Consider the following 16561-nt stretch of genomic DNA (forward strand, 5'->3'; position numbering starts at 1 on the left):
TAAGTTCTGGTTTATCTGACCTTCCGCCATTTGTTGTTGTCTTTGTTGTTGTTGTTATCTTAGTTGTTGCCTTAACCTTCAATGACGATTCGATCAGTTTCTTCGTCTAAAGGTCCTTTCAACTTCAGGGTCGTATAGGAGTTCAGGAGTGTTTTCCCTACTCATTGGTCGTCCAACTTGATGTTTAATGATAAGAGGTAATGTTTTAATCTGGCAATCTACAACTCTCTAATCTGAATGAATTCCAACAGGTCAAACACAACCTTTATATGTTGATGACAATGTTACTGAATAATAATACATAAACACAGAAAAACAAGTATCGACATTGAGCCTCCAAAGAAGAGTAAATCCATGATCACATGGAATGTCATCATAATCCCATGCTCAACAACTGCAAAATCTTGAGTCTAGTTTCACTAAGAATTGTTTATCACCATCTATTACTTTGTATTCAGTGTTGCTAATAGGGCAAGCCTAATATATAAAAATAAAAAATAGTATCAACAACTGGTAGATTATATCACTTTCTATCACCGATAAATAATGATAGAACACTATCACTATCTATCAACGATGGACAATGATAGAACTCTATCATTGTCTATTAGGGATAGATAGTGATAAAATGCTATTAGATTTTTATCATTCATTCTATCCACTGTATATGTCAAAAAAAAATAAAGAATAAAGAATAAAGAATAAAGAACTCTTACCAGTAAACTTCTTGAGTTTCGATATCGTTGACGTAATGTACTCTCAGTCCAATTAGTCGAAACTCTACCAACCTTATATATCTCATAACAACTGTAATGGTTCCACTGTCCACCATAAAAAAAAAAAAACCCATAGGAAGATTAATCATGATATCCAATTACTTCAAAGGCAAAAAATATTGTATAAGAAACTAATAATAAAAATATCTAACACAAATAGACATATATAAACTCTATCTCTGTCTATCAGTCTCTGTCTATAACTATAACTAATAGACAAAGACAGAGAGATAAAATTCTATTTATGTATTACTGATAGAAAGTGACAAGCTTCTATCTCTGTCCATCACTCGTAGACAAAGAAAAAGTATGGAGAAGATTGTAAACAAGTTTAATCAATAGGAAGAGAACAAACACATTATACAAACACAAACACAAACCTCTATCCTTGGCTATCATTTTTGCAATTTGATTAAAAACTCCTATTTATTTTGATTTATAATCAACAAATGAATATCATCTTCTATATTTACTTTTTTTTTTTTTTTTTTATATAATCAACAAAGAAAGAAAACACAATTTTTTTGTTAAAGTATAATACATTATGAAATGCTTAGTGATAGACAAAGATAGTTTTCTATCACTGTCTATCAACAATAGATGATAGACAGTGATACAACTCTATAAGAGTCTATCCGATTTAAATTTCAATGAGTCAAAGAACAAGAAGAATAACATATGGACAAGAATGAGTAAATATAGGACAATTCTATTATTGTCTATCATAAGCCAAATTTCAATTAGCGACATAGGAAGAAGAATTGAAGAACAAGAAAGACTAGATAGAGGACAATTCTATCATTATTTATTAGTGACAGAAAAGATAGAGTTCTATCACTGTCTATCAGTCCTCTAATTTTCAATTTGTGTTTTTGGCTGAAGATATTGTGAAGATTATGTGAAGAAGAAGAAGAATAAGAAGAAAAGAAGAGGAAGAAGAAAACGGAGTAGAAGAAGGAGGAGGCCGATGCCATGAGGAAGAAGAAGAAAAACACCAATGATTCTGTAAAAAAAAAAAAAGAGGAGGAGAAGGAGGAGAAGAAGAGCTACCTGAAGATTTTGTAAAAAAGAAGAAAATGGAGAAGACGACGACGACGACGAAGACGAAGAAGAAGAAGAAGAAGAAGAAGAAGACACATACCTTTGATCATCGATGAGGAAGAAGAAAGACGGTGACCGATTATGATGAATAAGAACTCTGATGAAGTGATACGATGAACACAGAATGAAGAAGAAGAAACTCAATGAATGATGAAGAAGAAGTCGCCAAGCAAAACGTCGTGAGGTTCAAATATAAAATGGATGAATTGGGAATTCAGAAAAATGGAAATGTGTTTCTCGTGAACTTTTTTTTTTTTGCTATTTGTGTAAATATTTTTGCATTTTTTCTATTTATAACAATTCTCTTTTTTTAAAAATTATTATTTTACAATAAAATGTTCAGTGTATTAAGAATTGGTTATTAGATATAAAATTGAAAAATTTAAACATAAATCAAACACAAAATCAAAAAATTAAATATCTATTAGACATTTTTTTTAAGATTTGTTTTTCAGTAAAAAAAAAAAAAATCCTACTTATTTATTAGAAACATAAAATATTGGATCAACTGAAAAGCCTAAATTTTGGTTAAACGTTCAATTGCTTCGTCGGTCCTCTCTCTCTATCTCTCGCATCTGCTGGATTCAGATCTAGAAGAAGGAGCTTGGACGAAGGAAGAGTAAAACCATGGCAGCACCAGATCATTTGTTCAATCTGAGGAATAATTTCTATTTGGGAGCGTATCAGGCAGCCATTAACAACAGTGATCTCCCCAATCTCTCCCCCGATGATGCAATCGAGAGGGATTCCATTGTTTTCCGCTCTTACATTGCCCTTGGCAGTTATCAGGTCTGTTTGTGCACATTAGCATGGTTGCAAAGTATATTGATTTGAATTTGTTTTTATACTCTGTGTGTACTCTTTCAGCTAGCGATCAGCGAGATCGACTCATCCGCCCCGACGCCTCTTCAAGCCGTCAAATTGCTCGCTCTGTATCTGTCCGATCCCAGTAGCAAGGTTTCATCCGTGGATCTAGACCCCTTTTTAGCTGATTATATGTTATTTGGAATGTAAATTATTTTCGAAATTCATAGAATTTCAATTATATATCACTGGGTCACGCATTTCTAAGCTATTTTACTTCATTTTATAAATTTAAACCATACTTGACATTGATCTAGAACGAATTACTTAAACTCTCAAGAAACTTTGACTGGGAATTAAATGTTGATTACTCCATTTTATTGGCCAGTAATGTTTGCTACCTTTTCATTTGGGGGTGTGAGTGGGTGTGGATGAGGGAAGGGGAAGCAGTGCATAATTTCGGTAATCAACAGATTGAATTTTGGTTGTTAGTATTTGATAATAGAAATTTGTGCATAATTGGATGAATAACAAAAGTCACTTAAGGTCTGAATATGCTAAGCAGTTCAAACCAACTTAAAAGATTTCAGATTTTACCACTTGTACTGGATGATAAAGGACGTTAAGAAAAAAAATGAAGACAGTTTTCTTCTTTACAAGAGCAGAGGAATCATAGTTTCTTTACTGATGAATTCATTGAATGTCGTAGGAATCTACCATCGCAAGTCTACAGGAATGGTTATCAGATCCAGCCATTGGAAACAGTCCTATTCTGAGGCTAATTGCAGGAATCATATTCATGCACGAGCAAGATTATAACGAAGCCCTGAAGCACACAAATGCTGGAGGAACCATGGAATTGTAAGTCTCACTTTGAATGCTTTACCAGTATTTATTTCTTTCACCTGTATCGTTTCAATCATTAGCTGCTGTTATGTAGGTTTGATATTTTTCTTTTCTTTTTTTCCCCCTCCCGTCTTGGGGGGTATGTATACATGTTTTTCGAATACAACTATTTATTTATCAAATACCATATTTTTCTTCTTATAAAAAACTTGTAACCACTCGACAGAACTGGTAATTCTAGTTTTGTTCCTTGTGCAATTACAAACTGGGGGTGGTGGAGGTGGACCAGTGTCATTTTACACTCTTCCCTGTAGCCACTATTCGACTATCTTAGTCTTTCTTTCTTTCTGATGGTCTATTTCTTTGGTAGGAATACAGTACTGTCGTCACATCATGTAAACCAATGTTGTCACATATGTAAAATAAAAGATCCAGCTTTCATCCAGAAAAATGAAAGAATTAATAAAGAAATACAGAACAACAGCTCTACAAAAGGAGTCAAACCAAACATAACTATACAAAAAAAGAACTCCAATCGAAGACATTAAAAACTAGCTATCCAAGGTAATAAAACCTAGCGATTAATTTTAGAAATCTTTAGCGACTAATGTCCAAAGAGATATTAAGCTTCACTAGACAGAAAACCTTTACCCAGAATCTCTTGAACCCCCTAAAGTCATTAATTTAATCCAATGGTTCTTTCTAAGGTTTATAATTTTCTTTGACTATGACCCTTGGCTCTCGGGAGATCGATCATCATTATTTTGCGATAATGTGACTGCACTCATAGGGTGAACCACCCCCCTGCTAAGAAGAGATCAATTAATTGAAAAGTGTGCATTCATTTTGTTTAAGACTTGAAGTAATTTAGCCATATACATCTTCTTTCTATTTTACCCATCAATGAAAGTTTTTCTTTTGAGGAAATAAATGTGAGTAATTGTGTCGAAAGAAAGAATCTATTTCTTTTCAGATGGACTATAATTTCCAAGTAGTTCATTTTTCTTCTCCGGCGTTCTTTATATTTCCTAATATCTTCTTTTTTATTTCTTATGTTTGATTTGAGTGTCATAAGTTCATTCAACAGTTTCATAATAGTTTGTAAGGGAAGACACTTTTTGTCCCTCGACCTGTTAGGTTGTTCTTCTTGATCTTTTGGAATGAAAGGCTTTTTGGATAATAGTTTGAAGCATTAGTCTAGTAGCAATTACAAGTTTAGTCTGCTAGCCTTGATGATTGCATCTATTTAGTCTTTGAATTTTAAAATGTTTTAATTAAATCCTCAAACTTTTGGTTTTGATTCTACTAACTCTATGCTATTATAACACTTTCCATGACATTTTAATTAGACTAATAAGTGATGGACACAATGCGGCATAAAGGAGTATCCTAGCAGGATAAAATTAGGGAGTGTATCAGTTGTATTTCTCTATGCACCCTGTCAAATTTTTGCCTATCTGCTCTTATTTCATCCTGATCTACTACCTTGTGGCATGTTGTGTCAAATCTCACCTGTTACTTCAATTAGAATGTAACGTCAACATTTATGTAATTATATCAAAGACAAAGATCTATTAGAATCAAAATTGGAAGTAAATGGGGATGTATACGAAACTTGTTAAGGTCTAGAGGATAAAAGATACAACTGTCAAAATTAAAGGATTTAATTTGTAGTTTAACTTTTCTGTTTCTTACTGCATTCTTCTTTCATTTTATGTGCCTAATACAGACAACAAACAGTTGATTTAGGGAAGATATTTGTGGGGCTGGAAGTGCATACTGTAACTAGCTCAAGCCTGATTTTGTTTTTTTCCTTGCAGGCATGCTCTGAATGTTCAAATATTTCTTAAGATGCACAGGTCAGATTATGCAGAGAGACAGCTGAGAGTCATGCAACAAACTGACGAGGATCATACATTAACTCAACTTGCAAATGCTTGGTTAAATCTAGCAGTGGTTTGTAGCTTATGTTTCCATTACTCCGAATGAAGGAATATAGACTTTTTGGAGGCAGTCTCATTATTCCGTAATTTTTTGCTTGACCAGGGTGGTTCCAAGATACAAGAAGCATATCTCATCTTCCAAGATTTCTCTGAAAAGTATCCCATGACAAGCTTGATTTTGAATGGAAGGGCCGTCTGCTGCATGCATATGGGAAACTTTGATGAAGCCGAGACTCTTCTTCTTGAAGCATTGAACAAGGTAGTTTCTGGATGACCCTGCATTTGATTACTTATATTGTATAACTGAAACCACTTATCTGAGGGGATGAAGATTATTGGCACAGATTAGTGACTGAAAAAGAACTTGAAGAAAAAAAACCTAGACCGAACATCCCTGTAACTTGGTTGTCTTCAATGAAATTCCAATGTGATCAAAGTTTAAGACAGATTGAACAGTTTCAGGACAACTTAGGATGCAAATATATTCTATAAATTTCTAATTGTAAATAAGAAGTTTCTTTGTTTGTCTTCACAGGATGCAAAAGATCCCGAAACTCTGGCCAATCTAGTTGTATGCAGTCTCCACCTTGGCAAGCCAACTTCCCGTTTTCTCAGGTAATGGGTGGAGATCAATGGGCAGAATCTTTTTCTTCCTTACTTTCTAATTGTTTATTTTTTAATGTTTTGGTTGTTTGGTCGCAATGCTTTTCTACAACTCTGCATCTTTGAGGGAATTGTGGACTGAAGGTAGTTTATTAGAAAGCGAATGGTAATACTGCGATCATCTAAATTCTAGAAAGTTTTTTAAAGCGAGGTTGGAGTGACTTTGAGAGTAGTATTTTAAAGTGAAACATTTTCTATTACACCTTTGAAGAAACTAAACCCATTTCCTAAAAATATTTGAAGGGGATTTAATGAAGAGTTTGAATATTAGAGGCTGATATTTGAGATTCTTCTATTGTACCGTAGGTCTTGTTATGCTCATTTAATATCTTGGGTATTCAGAAATTTCTTTTTTGCCCTAGTCCTGTCTCGCAACTTTTTATTTAATGTTTACCTGGAAATAAGTTTGTTTTTATTTTAACTGCTATGATGGTGAAGTATCTGTATTGATAGAAGCTACTTGAGCAGTTGAATCGACCAACAAGTTGGATTAGGATTTATCTTACCATGGCTGCTATTGCTAACATACTTTCCACAAATTTTCAGCCAATTGAAACTTTCGCATCCCGACCACATGCTTGTTAAATGCATCTCGGCTGCTGAAGAAAACTTTGATAGAGCTGTTCAATCTGTTGCTTAGAGATCCCTTGCTGCTTTGATGAACGATGTTTGCTAGTGTTAAACGACAGTTTTCAGCCCCGCGGCTGTTTACTGTTAAGGGGCCGTTGATTTTGCTCAAATTATTTGGCAATTAAATACCAAATCGAACCAAATGTTTGACAATGGAAGTTATAACGCATGATTCTGGTCATTTTTGTACTGAGCTTCCTGGATGCTTTTACTTAATTCTTTAGCATTTTCATTTGTTTAAGCCTTTGGTTGGATTGGGTGTAAAAGATGACAGGCCTTTCAAGTTTCATTGTTTGATATTTATAGTATTATACCACAAGTCTTGAGAGAGTACGAATAATGAAACAGAAGTCACAGGCTACAGCCAAAGAGGTTCCTCACCCCCCCAATCCCCCTTTTGAGCTCTAGAATAATTATCAATTTCATTCTCAATGTAGAACGATTGATAATTTTTAAAAATGTGTGAAGTATAATAAACTTTCCATTGAGTTATTCCATCTAATCTCAGTGTAGCTGAATAGTTAACGTGCTTGGTTATTGAAGAGATTGGACACTCACGACTTGTAAATTTTATAAGCTTCAAAATTCTCCAACCAAACCTTAAGCTTATGTAAGCTCAGATAGCGCCTTATTTTATTTTTTAAAATTTATTTATTTAAAAAAAATACATGAAATAGGTGATACCAGCAGTGGACTCTATTTTCGAAGGTTGATATAAATAACTGTAGCGAATTTATTCACAATTCAACATCTACACATGGAGCCACAATGGACAGAAAAGATGCTTCAGAGGTTTTTGGCATCAAGTTTCAGAAGATGTCTATCGTTTGTAAGCTCATGAAAAACAAATAATTTGCAGATAGAGATCATACCAATTCACCATACAATGAAGAAAGGCCTTAGTTTCCCCACTTTTCTCTCATCTAGTAATCCAAACTTTTTGTTCCCCTTTTAATCTGGCATCAAATTTCTGCTTCGGCATGCTTCATTCACAAAAAAATACATAACAGAAGCAAAACTTACTTTTCATTTTTTCCATTCGGCATAATTTATGCATTATCTCAATAAGGAAGGGTGCAGACTGCAGAGGGATGATGGGAAAGGGAACAAGTGAGAAAGAGGGGAAATTTCTGCACAGACATCCTTTATTTTCTCAACTATATCGTTTCAAATTCATGTGTCAATACCCTGTTTCCTATAACTACTGCATAATAAAGTAAGGGCATAGAATGTAAACTTCATGTAAAGGTAAGAATTGGATACAAAAGAAGAAAAAAAAATTCCGAGCACTCTGCTTCCATTTCGGCTGCTGAAGTAGCAACAGAAGCACAGATGAAGTCAATACCTCAAAGGGTCTTTTCCAAGGTTCCTTCTTGGGCAATTAAATGCTCTCTTCTTTCATGGAAGAGCCATTCAAGAGCTTCCATAACCATTAAGATGTGACTTTTGCCATCTCCAAGCTACCTTTAAACTTTCTTCAAGATCTGTGTACTGAGCTGTCCAGTTTAGTTCCTTATTTATCTTTGTTGGGTCACTATAGACTTCTGCATAATCACCCGGTCGACGGTCAAGATAATCAACTTTGATAGTAACTCCAGTTGCCTTCTTGCATGCTTCGACGAACTCCTTAACTGACCTACCTGATTAAAAGACCAAGAAAACGAGTCTGAGATGTGGCATCATACATTTACTTCATCGCAGGATGTTGAATGAGGTATATAATTAAAATGTATGTTTTCTTTCTTCTTATTTTGAGATGAGCAAACCTTTTCCAGTGCCAACATTATATATTCCAACTTTTCCAGCCTCCGCCTTCGCAAGAGCTTTTACATGAGCGTCAACCAGATCAGTGACATCAATGTAATCCCGGACACAAGTTCCATCATGTGTAGCATAGTCTGTTCCTCTGACCTGCAATGTATCAATTTTAATGAATTTTCAAGACAAACATAGATGAATAGAAAGGGAAGTTTTGTAGCTCATTATTAAGAGATCGTATGAAAACAGGCAGTTTCAGTTTGAAGTTGAGGACGAAAAGAGAATATCATACCTTGAGTCCAGGAATAATGCCACGAGCTGCATCAAAGCAAGCGCCTGAAATTCGTCCCTGCTCACGAAGTTCGGGTCTAGGAGCTTCACCTAACCTACCCTCTGGGTCTGATCCAATTACATTGAAGTATCTGAAATTTTAAAGATACCAGAACTTGTAAGTTGTGATCATAATAATTAAAAAGTAAAACTCAAGAAAGAACAAAAGTTCCATAATGTCAAGTTAGTTAAAAAGTGCTTGGAGTTTGTCACTTATATCAGAAAGCACTTAGAGTTTGACGTTTTTCTTATTGTGACAGAGATAAATGCTATTAGAATAGGACTTTTAGTCATATCAATTGATCTGGCAACAGTACAGTTGTTTCAAATAAAGTTCCCAAGTTGATCATGAGATTTTATATGTATTTTGAATCATCAACATTGGAAATAACTCCAACTCCCCAAGTATTAGACTTTTCAAAGTAGAGAAAAACAATTGATAAACCAAGAGAAGAGATATATATGCTCGGAGACCAACATAAAAGGCATTGGATGAAATGAACAATGCCAAAGGAAAAACAAAAGAGGAAGAATTACTCTAGAACTAATGTACTATAAAAGCACAAATCCAGTTATTGATAACAAAAATAATAATACCAACCGCAAGATCATGACTGCCATTTTTGAGTTTTTGGAAAAATCTTTTATGATATCTTCTGCCATCTTCTTGGCTTTCCCATAAGGATTGATCGGGACCTGCGGTCATACAACCATGTTATTTCCACCACAGTAATAGCCATCTCCTTTGAATTAGTGGAAGCTAAAAAAAGGAATCAAGTTTCACATTGTGGATAAAAACACAATCATTTAAAGAAGGTTCAAGTAAAATACTTGTGGAGTTTCTTCAGTGATAGGCATTTTATCTGGTTCACCATATGTGGCACATGTACTCGAATATATCAATTTCTTCACACCATGGGCAGCCATTGCCTCTATAACTGTTAAGGTATTTGATGTAATATTGTGATAGTACCTGCATAAAAAACAAAACAAAAAAAATGTTATAATTAACTACACAGAATGCATTTTTTTCTTCAACCAGACAATTCTTCAGAAAAAGAGTTGTGGCCTCATCTGGCAAAGACAACTTCAACTGTAACTTTAATATTCTAGTATCATATTATGACCTTTTCTTCTTTTCTTTTCTTCTTTTCTTTTCTTTTTTCTTTCTTTCTTTCTTTCTTTCTTTCTTTCTTTCTTTCTTTTTTTTAATTGTAAATCGAGACAAACTGTGCTGTCATTTAAATGGAAAGAAAAAAAACACACACACACACAGAACGATGTTGAACTTGAAGATGGAAAATGATGAACCCTTGGAGATGCCATTGTATCATAGTACTTGGGACATTCAGCAGGTCAAAATAATTGTAAAAATAGTCTTACGTATTAGAAAACTTTGGAAAAAGAAAGAAAAAAGACCCTTCTTGACTCGTTACACATTACGTAACTCGAAAAAGAACACTTACTTCAGTGGATCAACGGTACTCTCACCGACATAAGCAACTGCTGCAAAATGCATGACAGCATCAAAAGCATTCTCTGAAAATATCTTGTTAACCTGAAAACAAACACCCATGAAGCAAACACTTCATTGTCAGAGTTTATCATAAAGATCTCAAGAAATATTTAATAGAATCGTGTTGAAGATAGTACAGATTTGGCGTCTCCCAAATCAGCATAAATAAATTGAAGCCTCCCGGGTTCTGGAAATAGTTCTTGAAGAACCTTCACCGCACCAAGATTTCCTCGTGACAGGTTATCCTGTTAAGTTAAAAAGGTGTGTCTAGGATGGTTAATATAGAAGAGAGAAGGGTATAAAGTGAAGTTGAGAATTCTCAGGAGATTTACCACTATGGTCACACGATAATTATCCTTCAAAAGTCTTAGTGTTGCATGTGAACCAATGTATCCAGCACCTCCCGTTACTAGTACATGAGTTACCCCGGGTTCACGCAGACCAAACTGAAGAAATAAAAATTTTAGAATCGTGACTGACTACTAATCCTTTTCATATAGAAAAAAACATAGTGCTGAAAAGAATTCAAAAGTTGTAACAGTCAAGAGCGAACAGGTTCAGATGAACAGTCTGCAGGAAGCCATACTATTGTAAGCACAGATACAAAGCAAGAGGCTAGGATATTATGATCAACATGACCATCTAAACTGTTTACAAAAAGATTAATGATCTAAGCACAAGATCAAAGAGATACCTGGCTTGGGGCACTGAAAGCCGGTGATTGCTTAAGCATGATAATGCATAAAGCCGTGAGAGTGGCAGCCAGAACAAATTTTCCCACAACATTGTTTTTCTTTTTGGGATCTGAATAATCCATGCCTATAAGAGAGTCAAAATTGGAAGTCCAGATTATGAATCCTAGAAAATCCATGGACCACAAGCAACTCGACTTAATTGAGTTATTTGAGAGACTTCATACGAAACAAATTTTTTGCTCTTGGTTCAAAATTGTATTCAAGATGATATTCTAAGATTAAGATAATACGATATAATTGCTGACAAGATCATGATTTCAAAAGAAAACAACTTTAGTAATTCAAAAGAACAGGTTATCGAGGGAGGGAAGACAATTATCAAAACTTGATTGGCTGAACTTTTGTTTTGGAATAAAGCTAGAAAGCGTATTTGAATTTAAAAAGGCCAAATCCATACTATCGACAGTGATGATGATTTGATATATGAACATCTTCCATAGTTTCTTTTCCAGAAGTTACCTCCTAATGATAGAGATCTGGTGGACCTTTGTTGAGTTCTGCTTCTGCCAAAATTTAGCATTTGCCACTTTCTTCAACTAAAGGACCTACGCTTTAAAGAGCAATTTCCAGCCTGCAACCTGACCACAAAGTACAACTAGAATGTTGTCTTTGGTATTATTTTGTTACAATTGCCTGCAACAAAAGCAGAAAGAATAATCAACCATAAAGGTCCAATGCACAAGAGGTTAAAACGAGAATATTTCAAACCTCCTTGCTTTACAAAAGCCTGGCAGTTTATTACTTGGAAAAGTCCTTTTTTTTTTTTCTTTTTTTGAAAAACAAATATAGAAGACCCGGCTAATTCTAAATTATAAGTTTCTAGAGGAAAAAACCATGATAATTCAGGACCCATGTCTGAAAGTACAAACCAAAACAGCTAAACGCATCATTTTCAGACATGTAAACGACAGACATGCAACAAAAGAAAACGCCTCAATTTCCAAGGGACAAGACCCAGAAAAATGAAGAGTCCATGGAAGGATAAAAGACATGAAATATATATATAAACAACAATTGAAACGATGAGATCCATGGCATGGCAGGCAAATTACATCAACACCATAGAATCTGTGTGTTGAACAGGCACGCATAGATGGTAATTAAGAAAAGAGAAAGACACCCAGAAAAGAATAAGAGCAAAGAAGCAGACCCTCGATCAAAAAAAGAGAAAAGAAGATGGTACAAAGCAAAGAAATGCATAAAAAGGAAAAATAAGAATGTATTAAATAGGGGAATCGTGAATATATGAATCCGAGAAATGAAAAGAGACCTTTGAGTTTGGGAGTCAGCGCGTTGGGGGAAAATCCCACATGAAAAAAGGGGGATGAGAATTGAATAGAAAGGAAGAGGAGTTGAAACGGGGAATGAAAGAGAGAAAAGGGGATGAAAAGAGGAGATGGGTTGGAGGACTTCGAAGTTTACAGAGAGAAGAAAAGGGGAAAACTGAAAAGAGAGGGAGTTGAAAAAAAGGCGGAGAAATGTGTGCATCCATAGCCATAGAGGAGGTAATATAGTTGAGAAGGTGGGAGAGAAGAAGGGATACAGACATTTGCGTTGCGATGCGTGGACTTTTCAACCGAAACAAAAAACAAACAGAGAAATTCAACAAATGGGAATTGGGAATTAGAAAATGGAAAAATGAGAGACAGAGAAAGATCCAATGATGTGATCGATCTGGGCGGAGATGGGTTTCAGGGAAGAATATGGGAAACTGTGGTTTCTGCTTTCTGGGTAATCGTCAACTACACGCCCACATGTCCCCTCCCAATTCTCTGCTCCATTCTTCCTCTCTCCGCCTTTCCAACAAATTTTAAAAATAAACAAAAACTAATGAATTAAAAAAATAGTTTTTATTTTTGAAATTTGACCAAGAATTCAATCACTGATAAATATGTGAATTATTGTAGAAAATATAGATGAAATAGATTTAATTTTCTAAATAAAAACAAAAAATCAAATGGTTACTAAATGGGGTTTTCCTTCTCATTTTTAGTTTTTGAAAATCAAGCTTATTTTCTCATCATTTCTTACAATGATTTATAAGTACAATTGTTGAATTCTTAACCAAATTTCGAAAACAAAAACCAAATTTAAAAGCTACTTGTTTTAGTTTTCAAACTCTGTCTTGATTTTTTAATCTATTGGTAAATAGTAGATAATAAATGAAGAAATTTGTAGCTACAGTAGTATACTTAATTTTCAAAAACGAAAAAAAAAAAATTAAAAGATTACCAAATGAGGCATTAATAATTAAAAATAAAAAAAATAAAATTGCTACGAAAAGAAGTCTAGTTGAGAGAACACTCTCAAAAGAACCAAAGTTCTATATTGAGATGGATGATCAAAAGCTTCTAATTATAATCATAAAGTGGCTATATATATATAGTCTTACAAGGAAATATGAACAATAATTAATAAATTATAAAATATGGTTTAAATACTAATTAAACTAAAACATACTAATTGTTTTCTAATTCTCCTCGTTATTTTGAATGGTCTAAATTTAGTTTAGATTTAGTCATTTGAATTAAAATTACTTAAGTAATAATAATAATTTATATTAAGAAAAAGAAAACCCCTATGTGATATTTTCAAACTTTATATAGGGAATGTTAATAGAAGATTAAAATAAACTAATCGCACGAATTATTCTTTTAAGATTTATTAAACTACATAGAGTAAATTTGGATAATTAAAGATACAAAAGTTGAAATAGAATAAACTTAACTAAAACGATGTACTTATCAAATACAATACATAATGGTTGGCCTATTCGAGAACACAGTACTGTTATAAGGTCCAAATACGGAAGCCTAGTAAATGCATTAAATTATCTACCAAATTCATTGGCCTATCTCTTCCCAAAAATTACCAAACATGCCAAGTGAAAGGGAAATGAACGTTACCTTCGGTTTATATATATTGATAACATAACATTAATTATCATTTCAAAGTTAAAAACTAAGGAAAAAACTAAAATAAAAAGGTTATTCTCTTCGACGTGAAGTTTGAGTCTGGTAGTATTTTAGTCATGGAAGCATTTAGGGTAAAGAGTGGTTGTTATAATCCTAAATTGTTATAGTTGGATTATTAATAATTTGTATATGAGATGTAGGTTATTTTAGTTTGGATTATAATAGTATGTGTTTGACGCGTAAACTATTTTATTTTAAGAAGCATATATTAAATAATTGGACAAAGAATAAAAAAAAATGATGAAGGTAAAATAGTAAAAATGGTAACAAATAGTAAATATGGTAGCAAATGGAGTTTTTGATATAATGTTGATTGTAACTAATTAAATATTTTAAAATAATATTTATTGTAGTAAGAGGTGGTTATTATAGTCTCAGAATAACTTCCTAAATTTTCAAACTTTATATTTTAATCCAAGACTTTATGAAGTTCAATTTTGTTGATAACTAATAAAAAGCTTTTCTTCTATTTTCTTTTGATTTTTTCCCTACTCCTTCGTACGTTCCTCTTCCTTTTTTTCCCTCCATTTTTTACTCCCTTCCCACAAACTCAACTTCTTTTCTTTTAAAGGAAAAAAAAAATGGAGATGAGGGACCTCCTCCTGTCTCAAATTTGAGACCAAGGACCAAATCTGAAACGGGAGAGGTGGACAAAGGGAGGAGTTCTCTCTGATTCATTTTTTTTTTTAAAAAAAGTTAAACGTGGGAAAGGAGAAAAAAGAACGAAGAGAAAAGGAACGAAGATAAAAGAACGAGAAGGAAAAAAAAATGGGCATCGACATCAACGACATCTATGGATGGAAGAGGAAGAAGGTTGAAAAGAGGGAGAAAGAGGAAGAAGAATATATTTTTTTTAAAAAAAGAAAGTAACAAAACAATAATGTATTGTCACCATTAGTAATTAATAGAAAATTGATGGAGATCAAAATACTAGAATCAAAGCCGAGAGATTAAAGATATCAAATTTCAAAACTTAAGAATCAAAATGCTACCAAATTCAAATCTCATAGACCAAAATTCTTATAATTTTCTAAAAAAATTAAGACTCCGTTTGATAACCATTTTATTTTTTGTTTTTATTTTTGAAAATTAAGTCTATGATTACTACTTCTACTTCTACCTCTAAATTTAGTTCTTTCTTATGTACTTTTCATCAATTGTTTAAAAAATCAAGTCAATTTTTTAGAACTAAAAAAAGTACTTTCAAAAAGTTATTTTTGTTTTTGGTTTTTGGCTAAGAATCAACCATTGTACTTAAGACATGGTTTATAATGATGAAGGATGATGTAGGATGATGAGGATATTTAATTTATCTCATCGTGTTTATAATGATGAAGGATATTTAATCTATTCTTTCTTTAATTCTTGATCGTGTTTATAATGATGAAGGATGATGAATGATGATGAGAATAAGTGATTGAGATGGTAAATTATAAAGATATTTAATCTATCTCTTGGTATGCAAAAGATGCTATGCGTTGGACTGATGATATGTGTGCACACCTTACTAATGCGTAAAAGTCTGCTTAAGCTAAACCCAAGTATAAATCTAGCTTAAGTGTCCTGTTAAGCCTAGGGTCGAATGCAGTGATTCTAGAGTATACTAACGTAGGGATGGCCTTTGAATCTATTGCAAAGGGTTCATAATTACTTGATAGGTGTTGGTTATTTATACTAACTACTGGTGCACATGCAAGAGGATATAGGAGTTCAGAGTGGGAAAAAGGGGTAGTGGATGAATGACTTATGTGTAGATGGTATACGTTGATTTCCTAGTAGGAACAACAAGCCTATATGAGCGCAATGACAATGAATATAGAGATGGTATGAATGTCTGCTAAATCTAAGTGTATGTGTGTAGCGTTGAAAATCTATTTTTAATTTATGTTCAACATCTCTCGATGCGGTTGCCACACTTAATCCTATCTCTAGGGTGCATGCGTTTGTTACAAAGAACAGACAAAAGACATGAACAATTTTATCTCTAAAATTATTTCACGACCTAGCTTGATGCGTTCAACAATTAATTACTCTTTCGAGTGACTTAACTGTTTTTTCACTTCAATAAATTAATCAGTTAGATTTAAGCATAAACTTTATGCATTCATCAAGCCAGAAAGTTCACAAACACAAATAACTAAGAAAATAAATAGATAAAGGTGTGGAGAATGGTCGAAAATGAGATGACTTAAAGATATAAGTTTAATATAAATACTCATACTTCAATCAGTGGAATGGTAAATGAGAATGCAAAGAAAACGGAAGAAGTCAAGCCGCAGAGTTCAATTTCTTGTCCTCTTTGGCTTGTTTTTAATGCTTGTTGTGGCCAACTTGGTGAAGGAGTTGAAGAAGATGTCTCTCTTGAGCTTCTCTCCGGCAGCACCTCGTTATCAACGGTGGAAAATGGTGTCTGTCTCTCCTATTCCTTGCTTGCACACGACAGAGGTGAAGAATGGCTAACTAC

The 16561-nt window shown here is 33.6% G+C and overlaps 2 protein-coding genes across 2 annotated transcripts; one reads left to right on the top strand and one right to left on the bottom strand.

Annotated features, from left to right (window-relative positions):
- The first annotated feature begins 2377 nt into the window (after positions 1 to 2377).
- LOC120074671 (coatomer subunit epsilon-1-like) lies at positions 2378 to 7082 on the top strand. The gene is made up of 7 exons (XM_039027880.1): positions 2378 to 2666; positions 2745 to 2834; positions 3391 to 3542; positions 5348 to 5483; positions 5574 to 5729; positions 6006 to 6085; positions 6680 to 7082. Exons 1-7 carry the CDS (start codon positions 2505 to 2507, stop codon positions 6771 to 6773), a joined length of 870 nt encoding a protein of 289 aa, XP_038883808.1. The 5' UTR covers positions 2378 to 2504; the 3' UTR covers positions 6774 to 7082.
- A 690-nt stretch (positions 7083 to 7772) lies between these two features.
- On the bottom strand, positions 7773 to 12889 carry LOC120074594 (UDP-arabinose 4-epimerase 1-like). Its single transcript, XM_039027756.1, has 11 exons — positions 12393 to 12889; positions 11582 to 11755; positions 11062 to 11186; positions 10700 to 10813; positions 10505 to 10612; positions 10318 to 10409; positions 9683 to 9824; positions 9453 to 9547; positions 8814 to 8943; positions 8530 to 8674; positions 7773 to 8403 (listed from the first exon to the last, which is right to left on the bottom strand). Exons 2-11 carry the CDS (start codon positions 11640 to 11642, stop codon positions 8177 to 8179), a joined length of 1239 nt encoding a protein of 412 aa, XP_038883684.1. The 5' UTR covers positions 11643 to 11755; positions 12393 to 12889; the 3' UTR covers positions 7773 to 8176.
- Between the last annotated feature and the right edge of the window lie 3672 nt (positions 12890 to 16561).

This window comes from Benincasa hispida, chromosome 3 (assembly GCF_009727055.1).
Source record: "Benincasa hispida cultivar B227 chromosome 3, ASM972705v1, whole genome shotgun sequence".
Taxonomy (NCBI): Eukaryota; Viridiplantae; Streptophyta; class Magnoliopsida; order Cucurbitales; family Cucurbitaceae; genus Benincasa; species Benincasa hispida.